This window comes from Benincasa hispida, chromosome 3 (genome assembly GCF_009727055.1).
Source record: "Benincasa hispida cultivar B227 chromosome 3, ASM972705v1, whole genome shotgun sequence".
Lineage (NCBI taxonomy): Eukaryota > Viridiplantae > Streptophyta > Magnoliopsida > Cucurbitales > Cucurbitaceae > Benincasa > Benincasa hispida.
Genome location: NC_052351.1, coordinates 12,554,762 through 12,571,107, shown reverse-complemented (window position 1 = coordinate 12,571,107; position 16,346 = coordinate 12,554,762). Strand labels below are relative to the sequence as shown.

At 32.8% G+C, this 16,346-nt stretch overlaps 2 protein-coding genes across 2 annotated transcripts; one reads left to right on the top strand and one right to left on the bottom strand.

The window, feature by feature from the left end:
* Window positions 1-389: 389 nt before the first annotated feature.
* Window positions 390-6,192, top strand: LOC120073191 (E3 ubiquitin-protein ligase UPL5). The gene is made up of 3 exons (XM_039025867.1): window positions 390-2,513; window positions 4,559-5,148; window positions 5,608-6,192. The coding sequence occupies exons 1-3, from the start codon at window positions 596-598 to the stop codon at window positions 5,869-5,871; spliced, it is 2,772 nt and encodes a 923-aa protein (XP_038881795.1). The 5' UTR covers window positions 390-595; the 3' UTR covers window positions 5,872-6,192.
* Window positions 6,193-7,167: 975 nt separating this feature from the next.
* On the bottom strand, window positions 7,168-8,369 carry LOC120072513 (probable serine/threonine-protein kinase kinX). Its single transcript, XM_039024891.1, has 2 exons — window positions 8,209-8,369; window positions 7,168-7,868 (listed from the first exon to the last, which is right to left on the bottom strand). Exons 1-2 carry the CDS (start codon window positions 8,221-8,223, stop codon window positions 7,449-7,451), a joined length of 435 nt encoding a protein of 144 aa, XP_038880819.1. The 5' UTR covers window positions 8,224-8,369; the 3' UTR covers window positions 7,168-7,448.
* Between the last annotated feature and the right edge of the window lie 7,977 nt (window positions 8,370-16,346).

Below are 16,346 nucleotides of genomic sequence, written 5' to 3'. Positions count from 1 at the left end.
CGGAACTAAATTTAGAAAATTGTAGATAAGGAAACTGAAAGTAATTAAACTCGGACCAAAATTAATATTAATATTAATATTATTATTATTATTACAAAAGAGTATGGAAAATCCAACGGACAAGGCATTTTTTTTTTTTTTTTGAATAATGAAAAAAAGGGCATTGGCAATTTACCGTGGACTTCAAGTTTAATTACAACTAAAGTATTGTAATAAAGGGCGGCATCTTTTAATGTAATTCTTATTTGAAATCCGGGCGGTTGTTTTCTAGGGGCGATGAAGAAGAGTGATGACGTGGAAAGATCAGGGCCATAAACCAAATTACAGTTACAGTAAAGTTATAGTACAACTTGCGCACCGAAGCTTTATCCTTTTTTCTGAATAAGAAAGTTTGTAATAATAATTCGTAGAAATTTCGGTGTGGTTGGTGATGACGCCTCTGAGGTGAACCATTTCGACTTTCCTTCTTCACCATCTCTCCGACCGCCACCGATCGCCGTCTCCGCCGTCCGCCCTACTTTCTCTCCTCCTACGCGGAGTATTCCTCACTGTGATCATCTTTTTGTCTTACTTGGTGGTGGGTGGCCCACCTTCAATGTCTATCACCGAATTTCCTGCCACCGTCGATCGCGTACACATCACCGCCGGCACTGCCGCCTCCTCCGCCTCCTACACGGACGTCGAACACTGTCAGCTCAATCGCCACCACTCTCAAGGTCATCGTCATCCTTGCGTCTTGTCCAAGCGCAAGTTAGATGACTATGGTCCTAGTTTCGACGACGAGGACGAGGACGTTCAGTTGTTTGACTTAGTTTCTGTCAGGATGAAGAAAGGGGAAACGTGTGCAATGGACTCCTCTTCTGATGGCCGGCTGGGTGAAGGAATTAGCTCCGACTTTGACCATCGGGGTTTTGATGATTCCTCGACCTCTATGGCGGCAGAAACCTCAACAAAACCCATTCTCTCTCCGTACGACTTGCAATTTTTTGTCAGAACGATCTCAGTTGGGAATACTATGGTAATGCTTGCGAATATTAACGATACTGTGATGTCGCTTCATGAGCGGATTCAAGCTATTACGCGTATACCAATTTTCGAGCAGAGATTGATATATAGGGGAAGGCAACTCCAGCACGAACAGTCACTCCTCGAGTGTTCGATACAGAACAATGCCGAGCTGCAATTAGTTGGTCGCATGAGGAGTACTGAGCATCCGAAAGCTTGGCAGATTGTTGACGACATGGTTTCGTTGGTTCTACGACTTTATAGAGGCGAATTTGTGTTTTCTGCTTTGGAAATCATCACTACCTTGATGACCGATTTCTTAAGTTTGGCTACGGAAACGGACTTAGATCCAGCAATTAAGCAACTCCAGGTTTTCTTGTCACTCTCTGCCCCAGCAGCGCTAGTGATGCTTTATTTGTCTCCGATTAAAGGTAATAAAGAGTGTGCTGAAAATTTGATTAAGCATTTTATGGATTTGCTTCGTCACTCAGTTCCCAAAACGTTGCATGACTGTTGTGCGATTATAGTATTAGAATTTTGTAATTTGCTTAGGAGAGAAACGCCGGAAGAGAGTTTATATGTTTTATGTCGCAGTACTCTTGGATCATTGTTGGAAACTGATGGGATTATTCGTGGGATGAGATGCTTAGAAAGTGTTAAAAGACCCATCGAAACGCCCGAACTTCTTCCATTTGTTAATGAACTGGCGAATAAATTGTCCATAGACTTATGTTCAAGCATACAGTCTCCCACAAGTGCAGGGCCTTTGGTGACTGATATTCGGGATTTTACAGCATTTTCACTTTCTTTGCGCAATGCGATTCAGGAGCAACTGAATTTTCATGGCTCCAAGCTTGTGCCACTGTATACGCGAAGTTCTAGAGATCCTTCTTATGGAGAAGAGGGTGAATTTCTTCGTAATATATATCTTGGTTTGTCGAAAAAGATGGATATATGTCTTCATGGAATGGAAGCTTTCTTGATTGATAAAGGAAAAGGGGACTGTGTAGTCCCCTATACCGGATGGTCTCAGTATCTTCCAATTCTAAAAGAATTGAATGACATCTCTCGTCTTTTCCAGGGTCTTGAAGAAGAATTTTGGGCAACCATGAGGTCAAGGAAATCTTCTATTTGTGAGCTTATTATTAGATTTGCAAAGCGAACTGATGATTACATGTGGATTCTTTGCCACAAGGATATAATGAATTCAGAATCTAGAAGACATCTGTCAATGCTTATGTTTCCTGAACCAACAGAGGATTATGAGGAACTGCAGGAAATGCTGATTGATAGGTCCCAGTTACTGGAAGAATCATTTGAGTACATCACAAATGCGAGTGTTGAGGCTCTACGCCATGGACTATTTATGGAATTCAAAAATGAGGAAGCTACAGGTCCTGGTGTCTTGCGAGAGTGGTTTTTGCTGGTCTGCAAGGCTATTTTTAACCCACAAAATGCCCTTTTTGTTGCATGTCCTAATGATCGAAGAAGGTTCTTTCCCAACCCTGGTGAGCTTACTGACAATTTCTTTGATAGTAGGTTTTATTTGGTACTTTTTCTTCTGAATGTAAATGAGTAACCAAGAATGCAGAAGTTGCCTAAATGTGTTCCATTTGTAGTAAGTTACAGTAGTTCTTGCTCATCCACCGAAGTGGGGAACTTGCCATGCAGAATGAATTTGAATTTCATTTTGCATGAATAAGTTAGTTTAGTTGTTTTTGCCAGGCAGGGTAGGTAGACAAGTGCTTATGAAACCGTTATTTTTCAACTACACCTATGGACTATATAGGTTAATCATTCATTTCGTTCAATTTTGCAGAAAACAAATTAAAAGTTATCCATGATCCATCATTAAGTATTTTCCTTATCAACTGTGTGCACGAGCAAGTTCTAATGTCATTCACAGCATCTCCCCCCCCCCCCTTTTAAAAAAATAATAATTTAAGAGAGTAGTTGGTTGCAGTCAGCTTGCTTTTTAGCCTTTCAGTCACTGCATCTATTGCAACATTTAATCACTGGTTTAATTTTGATGCTAGATGAATTGGTTAGGCAAAGTGAGGCAAAACAATGATTTAGGGACATATTTTATTAATTTTGGTGGCTGTGAGATCTGAAATCAGATTTGCTGCTTTGAACACCTGGAAATATCCATTCTAAAGTTAGAGGTCGAATCGTGGGTTCTTTTCACATAGGAGAAAAGGAAAGAGTTACAAAAACTTGAGGACTGAAAATTTGTCTCATGTATCTTATTAATCCCTTTTTTTAGATTCAAGTCATTAATCCTCAAGCTATATAATTTATGTGGGAAAGTTGTAGGATCTTAGGTTAAGTGATTGATAATGAACTTGGTTAAAGATTTCTTTTTTGGATGAGAAACACAAAAGATTTCATTCCAATAGATCTAAGACACTTGCAAAAGTCAAGGAAATAAGATATTCCTTCCAACGAAAGTTTCCAAAAGATCAACTTCGTTGAAAGGTTTCACTCCGCAACAAGTGAAAGAAGTATAGCTATATGAGTGAGAACTATTCATCACTTTTGGGATTTTGTCGTGGAGAAAGTGCTGAAGTGGCTGGCCACTTGGAAGAGGAGCTTCTTTTCCTAGAGTGGTAGACTGGCCCTCATTCATTTGCTGTTGAGTGGTATCCCTGCCTATTTTTCTCTCTTATTAGAGCCCCTGTTCGGTTTGTAACACCATATAAGAAGCCTGTGAGGAACGTTGTATGGGAATGGGTTGATGAGGGGAGAAGCACGCACTTTTTGAGTTGGGAGGTGATGGGGAAATCGATAAATCCTGGGGAGCTGGAGCTAGGGAATCTAAGGACACAAAAATAGTTTCAATATTTGAGAGGAATAATTGAACTTTTAGAGAGTTGGAGAGGAATTGCCTTGACATTTGGCCCCTTGTTAGGTTCAATATTTCTCTCTGGGTGTCGGTGACAAAGACTTTATGTTATTATTTGTTAGGTCTCATTTTACTTAATTGGAGCTCCATCTTTTAGTTGGGTTTTTTTTTTGGTGGGCTTGATTTTTTTTATGCTCTTGTATTCGTTTCTTTTCTTTTCTTTAATGAAAGCTTAGTTTTATTTATTTATTTATATATTAAAAAGAATGATAACAGAAAATAAATAAGCTATTCCTGTGGAAATGGATTCATTGATCTGCTATTCCTCCCACCTATTACCTGCGCTCCCTACCACCCCTATTAACTGTTTTGCTATCAGATAGTATCTCTTATTCCTAATCATAATGCATTTGTTAATTTACGAGTAGAATTGAAAAATATGAAGTTTACGACCTATCCTTGGTTAATAATTAGTTTACACTCTATGAAAAATAAAAGCATTTCTTTTAATACAGCCATATAAAGTACCTGGGAAGTAGTATTTAAAGTGAAAGTAAGTGGGAAATAGCATTTTTATTTTCATCTGAGATTTAAGGTCCATAAGTGCATTGTGCCTCTACTCAGTTATGGTGCTGTCTATAAATCTTGTGTGAAACAAACATTCGAGGCAAATTATTCGTATCTTTACCAGATGATTACATGTTGCAGCTTCGAAGGTGGACCCTATGCATCTCAATTATTTCAATTTTTCTGGCCGAGTTATCGCACTAGCTTTGATGTATAAAGTGCAAGTTGGTGTTGTCTTTGATCGTGTTTTTTTCTTGCAATTGGCTGGAATGCGTATTTCCTTGGAAGATATACGAGATGCTGATCCATGCTTGTACAATAGCTGTAAGCAGATTCTTGATATGGACGCCGAGCTTGTTGATTCAGATGCTTTAGGACTTACATTTGTTAGTGATTTCGAGGAGCTAGGTACAAGAAAAGTTGTGGATCTTTGCCCTGGAGGCAAAGACATGGTTGTCAATAGTAAGAATCGTGAGGAATATGTTAAGCTTCTAATAGATAACCGCTTCATGAAATCTGTCTCTGAGCAGATATCATATTTTGCAAGTGGTTTTTCTGATATACTTTCTGACAAAAGAACACATAAATGCTTTTTCGAAAGCCTAGAGCTTGAAGATCTCGATTGGATGCTATATGGGAGTGAAAGTGCAATCTCTGTTGGGGATTGGAAGGCGCACACTGAATACAATGGCTACAAAGAAACTGATCCTCAGATATCCTGGTTCTGGAAGGTATACATTTCTGAATTGGTTTTTAGTAGCTATCATCATCATTTTTTTTTTGCATGGCTTGCCTGCTGTTCCTTCCCATAACTTCACAATTGGTTGCCTTACCACATCTCGTTTTAAGCTTTTGCATTAATTTGTCATCTTTCACAAAAATTCACCTAGTAAATGAAACTTTGATGGATTAATAGGAGAGATTTCATCTCAATCATATGCAAGTACATCATGTATATAAACCATTGGATCTATTATTTAACATTCCGAATGACCAAGCATATATAGATCATCCAACCCTATTGGCACCCCCTTCAATCTGTTTCATCTAATATTGCTCTCTAATAATAAACTCATCTCTCCTTATGGATATAACTAACACACTGTAATGAACCACATAAATTTGTGTCGATCTTTATTATTTGTCGATTTTGTAATATAAACGATGAATTTCCCCACTTGTGATGGCAGATTGTGTCTGGGATGATGCCGGAGCAGAGGAAGAATCTTCTGTTCTTCTGGACCTCAATGAAATACCTTCCAGTTCAGGGTTTCAGTGGCTTGTCTTCAAAGCTGTACATTTATAAATCTTCATCCCCATATGATCATCTTCCTTCTTCTCATACGTGCTTTTACCGTTTATGCTTCCCTCCTTATCCCTCCAGGTCTATCATGAAAAGTCGCCTTCAAATTATCACTCAAGAGCATGTTGGATGTAGCTTTGGTACATGGTAACGTAACCCCCTTTTGCTTGCTTGTACTTCAGTCCCAGTAAATTGATGGTATATTGTTGTCTGCACATATTTTTGTTCTTGCCCTTGTACAGAATCCACAGATAAAGAATGGTAATACCTGTGTTTTGTGATTAAACGCTATTGTGACTCTTAAGGTCTTAACTGTACTTGTTAATTTTTAATAAACTGTATTATCTGCTTTTAGATTTTTTTTTCTCCCTATGATTTGGTTTAGGGATTGAAGCTTTGAAACTGTAAGTACTACTGTGTTGCGTGTACAAGTTTATAGAAGCTGAATATAGATCCAGCCTCATTATGTCCATATTTTCTGATTACAAGTTTGGTTCATGTGCATTAAAAAGTCTTTTTAGGGTTTGAATATTAGATTATGCCTATGAAATCCCTGTACTTGAAAGAAAATTTTCTAATAGACGTCTTTGAGCCTTTGATGTATACGTCAATGGATTGTTGAGCTAATGAATTGTGGTTGACTTTGGGTGTAATTCTTAAATGATATGATCAATGTGCCATATAAACATTAAACTGAATAAATTATGTCAAGGTGATTACTTACTATATGTAAAACTAAAAATAGAATTTATTACAAACAATAAAATATGTGGACTAGGTAGAATTGAACTTGTTTTTTTTAATAAATGCTTAAATTTGAATCTGAAGTAATTTGACATGTCAAATCTTAAAAACTCAATCAATTAATCCCCGACAAATAAAGCTTACTATATAGCTCACTATATGAACAATTAGGGATCAACAGATTTATGAGTAATACTTGGGTTCCATTTCTTTATATTTCATCATAGCACAAAGATAAAGATAGCTATTGTTTGAGATGTACTAAATACATTCTTAAAAATATTAAAGCATGTAGTAAGATGTTGCTCGCGTGAATATAAACGTTCAATATCCAATAAAACCAAAACAAGAAGAAACAAGGCAAGATATCATCACTTGTATAGCTTCTTTATTCTTAGTTTATGGTGAAGATTTTTCTACAGAGATGATAAAATAAAACCTACTTGTAATTTAAGTAGGAACATTAGCATATTTGTTTGAAATGACTTTTTAATAGTTTAAATTGAAATTGTATTTGAGTGCATTTGTAGACACTTCCTAAGGTTATTCCAATTTCACTAAATGTTCAAATGAAGGTAGTCCATATGCGCACTAATTTGAAGTGTATTTAGATTGATCATTGAATAAGAGAAGACAAACAAAAGAAACTATGTAAGTTGTTAGGGAAAGGACAACTTAAGACACAAGAGTTAGTAAAATATGATTTTATTCAAAGCTAGAGAACAACATATTCAACCACACAGAATAGTGAATGAAATGACTCTTCTGGGACTGACATCCATATCCTCATATTGGCAGACCTTAAATTCCAACTCTGTGTTTTAAACTCTTTTCGACTCAAATTGAAAGTTGCCACTATGAAAATACAGTCATTTTAACTCCCAACCCTCATGACTTTGCCTCGATCCATAAACCAAACACTGAGACCAACAAATAAAACTAACTCCTCCGACCAACTTTTAACATTCCCATTAAATTGTCTCTTTATTCCTCCGCTTTTGGCTTCTCTTCTTCAGCTGGTGCTGCAGCTTCTGAGCTCTCTTCTTCAACAACATCTTCACTTTTCACCTCCTGAGGTTTTTCTTCTTCTGTCTTCTCCTCCACTGTTTCCTCTTTAGCCTCTTCCTCCTTCTCCTCGGCCTCAACCGGTGCTTCGGGCTCGGAAGCACCGACTGCAGGCTCAGCCTCCTCTGGCTTTGTCTCTTCCTCTACCACTTCCTTGGTTTCAACGTCCGGTTCGGTTGCGACTGGTGCCGGTTCCTCTGCCTTCACAGCTTCAGGGGCAGCTTCTTCCTTTGGCTCTTCAGCAGGGGCTTCAGCCACTGGCTCTTCTACAACTTTCTCCTCAGTTTGAACCACTGGAGCTGCCTCAGGCTCTGGCAATACCACAGGGGCTGATTCAACCTACAAAACCCAGATCACAGAATTGATTATCAAATTGGAATTTGCTCTTTAGCAATGATTATTTAAGGAAAACATTGTTGATCATATGAGAAAAGGCCATTAGTTAATTTTTTTTTCTTTTGTTAGTAGAATATGATTCAATATATATAGATCATTTCAATGCATTGATGAGAAAAATCCCACATTGCAAGATCAATTGGAACTTGATCAAACTTACATATATAGAGAGAAATGGAGAGTTAGAATGTCAACAGAAAAACAAAAAAGAAGAGTTGAAAGAGGTTTGATCTGAACCAAATACTAAAAAGCTGAACTCAGAGCTATAAAAAGCTTGAATTACCTCAATGGTGGCCATTTGGGAAATGGAAGAGAAGGAAAAGAAAGTGAAGAAGAGAGTTAAAAAGATGAACTCAGATGAGTTTTTGAGGAAACTAAAAATGTGAGCACAAGTTGATTTGTTAGAAGCAGCAGAGAGGGTTTATATAGGTGTATGAAAAATGAAGGATTGCAATAAAATATGATGAGGTTGGGGAAAAGAGGAAGAGAGCCATGAGGAGTCTAAAGAATCTTTAGTAATTTTGCCACCTCATTTTGCTGACATTTTTGAAAGGACATTAATTTTGTCTACCTTTACTTATTTCTTTTAAAACACTCAATAATACATATTTGGTATCGGAAAAATAGTCTTCCACGAGTTTTGAAATATCAAGATTTTGATTTTATGAAGATACTGATTTCGATGGAAATTTCGGAAAACTTAATGAAACTTAATGAAAATTATTATAATTAGTTAATGAAATTTGATTGTGATTGATTTTGACTATAATTGACAATTTTTAATAATCATTTCTATAAAAGAAGACAATATTTAGATGTATATTGAATGTTGAGTCAAGAGCAAAAATTTTTTAAAAAATGAAAAAAAATTATAAAATAATATCAAATATTGAAAATTAATGACAAAATTAAATAATATGAAATATTTGCATATAAAATAATTGTAAATTGTTTATTATAAAATGAATTAGATAAAGAAAAAAAAAATATAGTATTAAACTAACGTAATGTAACATAATAAGATAGAAAAGTCATAAAATTAAACATAAGAGGGATGTAAAAACTATAACATTAAACATAACACGACATAATGGAAAAGAATGAAGAAAAAGAAAACTCTATAAGTAGATGGAGCTTGAAAGAAAAGAGAGAAATATTAGAGAATCCACGTTAATTCGAGTTTGAGGCGAAATATTGTGAAAATTTATTGGAAAATATTTGAATGAAAATTGAGGGTTTCTTGAAAATGAAGTTCTTTTATGGTAAAAGAAAAAAAAAACTTTCATTGAGTTAGTATAACTAATTGTTTTAAAAAAAAAAAAATCGATGGAAATATCGATTTCAAGAATTTTTGAGAAATTAAAAAAAATCAAAATTTCTCCCAAAAGAAATTTCGATTCTCTCGAGATTTCGACCAAAATTTTAAACTATGGATTGAACTATTAACTTTTGAGATAATAATCAGTAATTTATCCACTAAATTATACTTAAATAGGTGTATTTTTCTAGAATGTTAAATACTCAAATTGCCTCCTTATTTGCAAATCGAGATTTATTGTTTTTCTCGTACGATAAGGGGTAAGGTAATTCGAACCAAAACCCCTTAGTAGCTGACATATTATTTTGATAAATTAAGATTCGTTTTGGAATAAAGTATTAAAATCATAAATAGTGTTTTACTTTTTTTTTACAGTAGAATTATGAAACTTAAATCACAAATCTCTTGATCGTAAACACATTTAAACGGTAGTTGAGCTATGTTTGGTATGGTAAATAATATTTAAATTAGGTTGATAAATATAAAAGGAAATACATAATGGATGAGTGTGATTGATGTGGTTGATGACGAGGCAAAAAATAGGAAAGAGGAGAGCGTAGGCCGGTGGCTGGAGTGGGGACCGGAGCCACCAAATGTCATCTTGACCGTTGAATGAACATCAGAGATGGACCCCACGAAACTGAAGGTTTTGCTGGCGTGGCACAGTTTGCGATTTTGCCTTTTGGGATTGTAACCGCCCTTTGCTTTTCTATGGGCCCCATCTCAATATGCTTTCCAGGTCGGACGCTCGTGAACCCGGCCCCACCTCCACAAACCGCCATTTAATTTGCCACGTCATATCTTACTAATCTTTAAAAAGCTTTAAACAATAATAATCATCGCCTCCTATTCTCAACTTAAAATATCTATCATATCTCATCTATTAATCTCGAATATGAATACTAAAAAGATGATGTATTATTAAGTTTAGTAATAAAAATAACTTGATAATTAATCTAAATAATTTTGATATATTTTTTTTAATTTACAAGCTGTAAATTGAAATTGATATTATTCTTATTCCAACAAAATTTTCAACTTTTCTCCCATATTACAGACGCCTACATTAATTTTAGAATAATAATCTACTCAATGTATTTCATGATGTGACCACATTTTTATCGCTCAAAATTGTAGCAAGATTCACTTGTATAAAAATCAATTGATAAGAAAGAATACATCAAAAGTAAGTAGGAGCTCCTATATGAACAAATTTTATTTTTAATATTATGTAATTAATTTTCAATTTCTACATGAGAGTTATATTATATATACTTATTGAACATGGTTATTAATTGAAATTGAAGAACTCTGATGGTTGAGATCTTTTGACAATAAATGTAGATCTATTCAATTTCAAAAACTTTTAAGCCAAAAAATGTTATGTTGAGCTTAATCAAATCTTTTTATCCATTTAATTTGATCTTGATCTTGATCATTGTTGGCTTAATTTTGTTGATTTCAATATTTCTAATTATTGAGGATATATAATTATGAAAAATTTGAACTTTAGCATCAAATTCTATTGAATGGAGACCCACTCACTCCCCATTTTAGGGTTCAAATTCTTAGAACCATTGAAACACACAATTTAAAGTTACTAAATTGTTTAGAATTTCACAACAAATTTACCTTCTAAATATCAGATCCGATGCAAATACATCATTACTCATCACATTTTCTTCATTTGCTATGTTCATCATTTTCAAAACCTTTGTATTTATTCACATTTTGTTGTTTATTAAACATATAGCACAAAAATTCAAATAAAATACTTTGATAAATTTCTAGATGATTGACATCTAGACTTTTTAAATATTTCATATTAATCATTTCCTTAATTTTTAATTAAAATAATAAATATTCATCGATACTAAATTTAAAAGGCTATATCATTAAACTTATGTGTTCGTATTCTAGCAGTGACAGATTATTTGAAGTTTAAAAAATGTAAAATAATCGTGAATTAACTTGGGGATTTATAAGGGCAATTGAGTAAATAAGAAAAACTGATGGGGGTGGAGATTGAGAAAAAAAGTGAAAATTGGGGACTGTTAAAGTAAAATAGAGGGAATTAGAGGTGTGGATCTCAAAACAGTACAATCTGGCTATTTGGAATTAGGCCAAGTGGTCAACCGGAAATGCGTGCCATCATGCATTGGCCTTGCCTTCCCCTATTATTATTATTATTATTATATCGAAAAGATTGATTGACAGCTGGACGGTGGATGATGAACCTTTAAGTGGGACCCACTAGAGTACCGCTACTTGTTTTCTCCAATTACTCTCCGCCACGTGTAGATCTAGATCCCTCGCATGGAACGACATACTTCTCTGGCGTTTGGTTACTTTTTCAATTTTTTACAAATAAATTACGTAATTTCCTTTTATTTATTTATTTATTTATTTTTTTGTCCCTTACTCTCTCTTATAAAAATAAATAACAATGTATGTGCTATACTTCGTAATCTACATACTTCTAATTTTTAAAAATCATTGTCAATAATTTTAGTTTCTAAATTTTAATACAGAACAATTTAGGTTTATAAACACCCGTTAATTTTATATGTTTGTATCTATATTTTACTATTATTTTAAAATATCAAGTGATTTTTAAAATTTTGTTTTTAATTTTATGATCTACATTGAAATTCAGATCTTTTATTTAAGAAAGGTCAAAACTACAATAAAGAAATTTAGATAAAATAAATCAATAATTTGATACATATGCTCTAAAATTTAAGGTTATTTTTAAATATAAGAAAATGAATTAACTTATTTATAAATATAGCAAAATATCACTGTCCATCAGTGTCTATCACTTTACATTTTGCTATAATTACAAATATTTTCAACAATTTTAATATTTATACAATTACCCTAAATTTTATAGCAATAGAACATTAAGAAAAATTTTATCAAAGTTAAGTGTCAATTTTTATTATATAACCTATAGTATTTGTAGTTTATAAATACATTTGATCCCAAATTAATTTATATGCACGTAAAAAATCATTAACTTTTCACTATCTTTTGTTTTTTGTTATGACATAGGGTAAATTGTTATAAATTTTAAACTACGAGAATTAAATTGTTACCTATTATAATTCATGACTATATTGTTATAAAGTTAAAAGTACGAAGAAGTCAAAATGACCATAAAGGTAATTCACATGTAACTCTTTCTTTCATACTTCTATTTGTTGTAATTAGTAAAATTAGAGAGACTAAATCATTATAAATTAAAGTTTAACATCTTAATTATTACTATCATGAAATCAAAAGCTTTATTTATTTTTTCTTTTATGTGAGATGTATAAGATAAACATTGCATTTGCCTCACATTGTCATGTTGTATAATTTTCACTACAAATTTTTAATTTCGTCCAATTGGATCACAATTTTTTTTCCAATCCACCAACTATTTTTTTTTTAAATAATGTAAAATTTTCATACACTCTCGATTTCAACAATATCAAAATTTGCACGAATTTATGTTTGACCCAGCTATAAATTTATTGCTCATTAACTTAGCCAAAACTCACAAATTTTAATAAAACTCTAACTCTTACATCATTTTTGCTTTGAAAATTAATCAAAATTTTGTACCATACTTATAACTCATGTTTAAGTGTATTAACAATGCATACGTAAATACATTTTTTTAATAAATATGATAATTATGAAGATAGGAGATTTGAATTTCCAATCTCAACTAAACCCACTTTGATAACGTGAGTATATAAATTGTTATACCGGTAAAAAAAATGTTTTTTCTCTTCATTTTTTGTTTTGTTTTGTTTTGTTTTGTTTTGTTTTTTTTTTTCCTTTTTTGCTAAAATGAAAGGAAAAGAAAAAACATGGGGATGGAAATGATGGGAGACAATGGGTTAGAATGTGAGTGGTTGTAGGGGATTAGGGTAGCACGTAGGCATTGATGACGTGGACCCCTTCTCACAATGCTTCCATTGTGATTGTCAGATTGTGGGTCCTTTTAGTCTAATCAACAGTTACAAAAACCTTAATTATTCTCCAAATTATGCTAATAATTCAGTCTTGCCTTATGTCATGTTGTGTGGTACTATTTGTTCCTTTTTATTTCTTTGAAATTTTTGTTCCCCCACATAACACATTTATGATTAAAAAATGATTCCCTCTTCTTAGTGGTTACCCTTTTCCCACATTTATGCCGTAAATGTTTAGTAACATATAGTTGGAATTAGAGAGTTGAAGTGCTTTTATAAGTTGTGTTTTCGATAATTTAAAAAGATAAGAAAATGTGCTTTACGTTCTAAGTGCATTTCTACTTGGTTTTTTTTGAGACATTACTAACTTGTCATAAAAATATATACCGATTAAAACATATTTCAATTGATTCGATATTCATTATTTTTATTAAAATCGGAGATTTAAATCTAGTCTTTATATTTGATTTTAAAAATATGGGTACAACTATTTTTGTGTAGCCTAGATTGCACATTAATAAAAATTTGTTACGATGACATTTTATTTTACTATATAAAGAACGTGGAATGCATACTAAGCTGCATCTAATCATTGTCTTTAATAGAATAAATAATTTACAACCAAATTTGTTAATTTGTTACTTTTTACCAAGTACTTTAAAAGTAGTCTTTTTTCCCCGCTATTTAGCGAGGAAATTTATAAACCTTTGAGCCCCTTTGATCATGGTTTTGTTTTGGTCTTTCAACCAAATTTATATTCTCTATTTTAAGCACAATTTCTAGATACAAGTTAAAGAATTAGGAGAAAAAAAGCTTCTAGTGTTACACGTATTTACGCATAATTATAATATAGGTTATGTATGTGGATTAATATAATTATAGTATAGGTTATGTATGTGGATTAATAATTTATCACAATGAGATATTTTATTAGATTGGTCCCTATTATGTGATCTAATTAATTAAGACCCTAGATTTCTAATTGAGTATGAACTTAATGGGTAGAAGCTCATTCCTAGTTAATTAGGATTTAATAAGAACCCTAATTGAACTAGTATATAAAGAGACTAGGGCTATAGTTTCTTATATACCAAAACAATAAACACTTAGTCTTTCTTGAATCTCACCTAGAGAAAGATCCCACTAAAGACATTCGGAGTTTTTGGTTGAGGAAGACTATAGTCATCTTAAAGCTATCATCAATCTATTAATGGAATCTGGTAGGTTATTTATTTTTGGCAATTTGGCACGAATGATTCCAGGTTAATCTATTCAATATAGATTTAAAGTAATTATGCTAACAAGTGGTATTAGAACATGAATTTCATGTTGGATTGTTGGTTAGGTTTGTTTTCCATTGGGATTTTAATTTAATTTTGATTTTGGTTAAAGAATTAAAGAGAGTTTAAAGAGTTTAAAGAATTTATTTTTCTTTTAAAAAAAAAAAACTGCCTATTCCGCCATGGTTTCCAGCGTCAATAGAATTCATGGTGTTGGGGTTGATGCCCTAAATCTCATGGGTCCTGTAGTTTCTAATTATAATGTACAAACAATTTTATTTTTTTAATAAAATATGAGATATTTTATTCGACATTTAGTAGCATTAACCCACAAACCAATAAACTAATATCCAAGATTATCTTCTGTAACTTAATCATGTATGTAGAAACATACAGATGGATCATGTTTAAGTGACAACCTAAATGGTCTGTAGTAGATGGATAAGGCTGGGTACCTTATCCTAGTGATACTATGAATACAACTCACTTTATAGATGTTACAATTGTTGTAAAGTGCTACAAATGATCTGATCCTGATCATTCATGTGGAGACATGTGGGCGGAGATACACTATATAAAGGGGTTTGTATAAGATCGGACTACGGAATGATTAGTCTCATTATATAATACCGTTGATAATAGAGACTTACATTTTACCAGGATGACCATAGGTGACATAACCTGAATTCTGAGTGAGTTGTGAACTCCTGCCTATGAAGGCGATCCTTTGATTTGTATGGATGAAAGTGGCCAGATCGCCGACTCAATAAACCTACAATTTTGGGGATTCGTCTGATTGAGAAGCTGGGAATACAACTACACAAGATGAAATTCACTCCTTACCCAATGTCGGGGTAAGTCATAAATTGTTTCCTAAGGGCTGATTCCGAGGTTTGAACAATATGGCGCCCCACGGCTTTCTTGGCTCGAGAGGGATTTGGGTACAGTTGGAGGCTCTCTGACTTATTGTTCATTAGAGGGATAACCTGGTACTTAATGAAGTTAAATGTAACTACTTGGGGTAAAGATGGTAATTTTGATCGAAACTATACTTAATACAACAATTTGTGAAGGGTCATCGCGTTGTTGACTGGTTATAATTCAATACGCACACATAAATATATTCTTAGGTGCGAAGAAGTGCAACTGTCGGTCTTTAGTGGAGTGATCAAGTTAATAGATGTGAATAATTTAATTAAAGAAGTTTAATTATTATTGAAGTCCGTTGTAACTTCAATATACCATGTCACATAAGGTCTCCTCATGTTAGTTCAATAGGGATTATTGAGAATCAATTTTCGATCAATTTGAATTGTTAAATTAATTGAGGAAATATTAATTATGTGTGATATAATTAATATATTGTATTTAATACATTATATTATAAGTTTATTTGAGAGGAAATAAATATTTGAATAGGATGCAATATTAATTATATGAATTAGATTCATATAATTAAATTTAGTATAAATGTGATTTATATTAAATACCACAAATGATTGAGAGATTAAATTATAGGCTATATTTTATTTGATACAATATAAAAATTATAGGTTATGTGTTATATTTGATATAACAATATAGTTATATTTACATATAATAAGTTAGTTATTATAATATATAATAATTATTGTTTAAATATATTTTATTTTATTTTAAATTTAAATTTCAAAATTAAAGGAAGGGAATTGCCCTTAATTCTCTCAATTAGATGTGAATGAGCCAATTTTTTTTGAGTTTTTTTTTCATCTTCATCGTAGAGAGTGTCTCTGTGTATTTTGAAAACTCTCTCTAAAAGAATTTTTCTTTCCTCTAAAATCTTTATTACCTCTTCACAAAACATACAGAATCCACACCT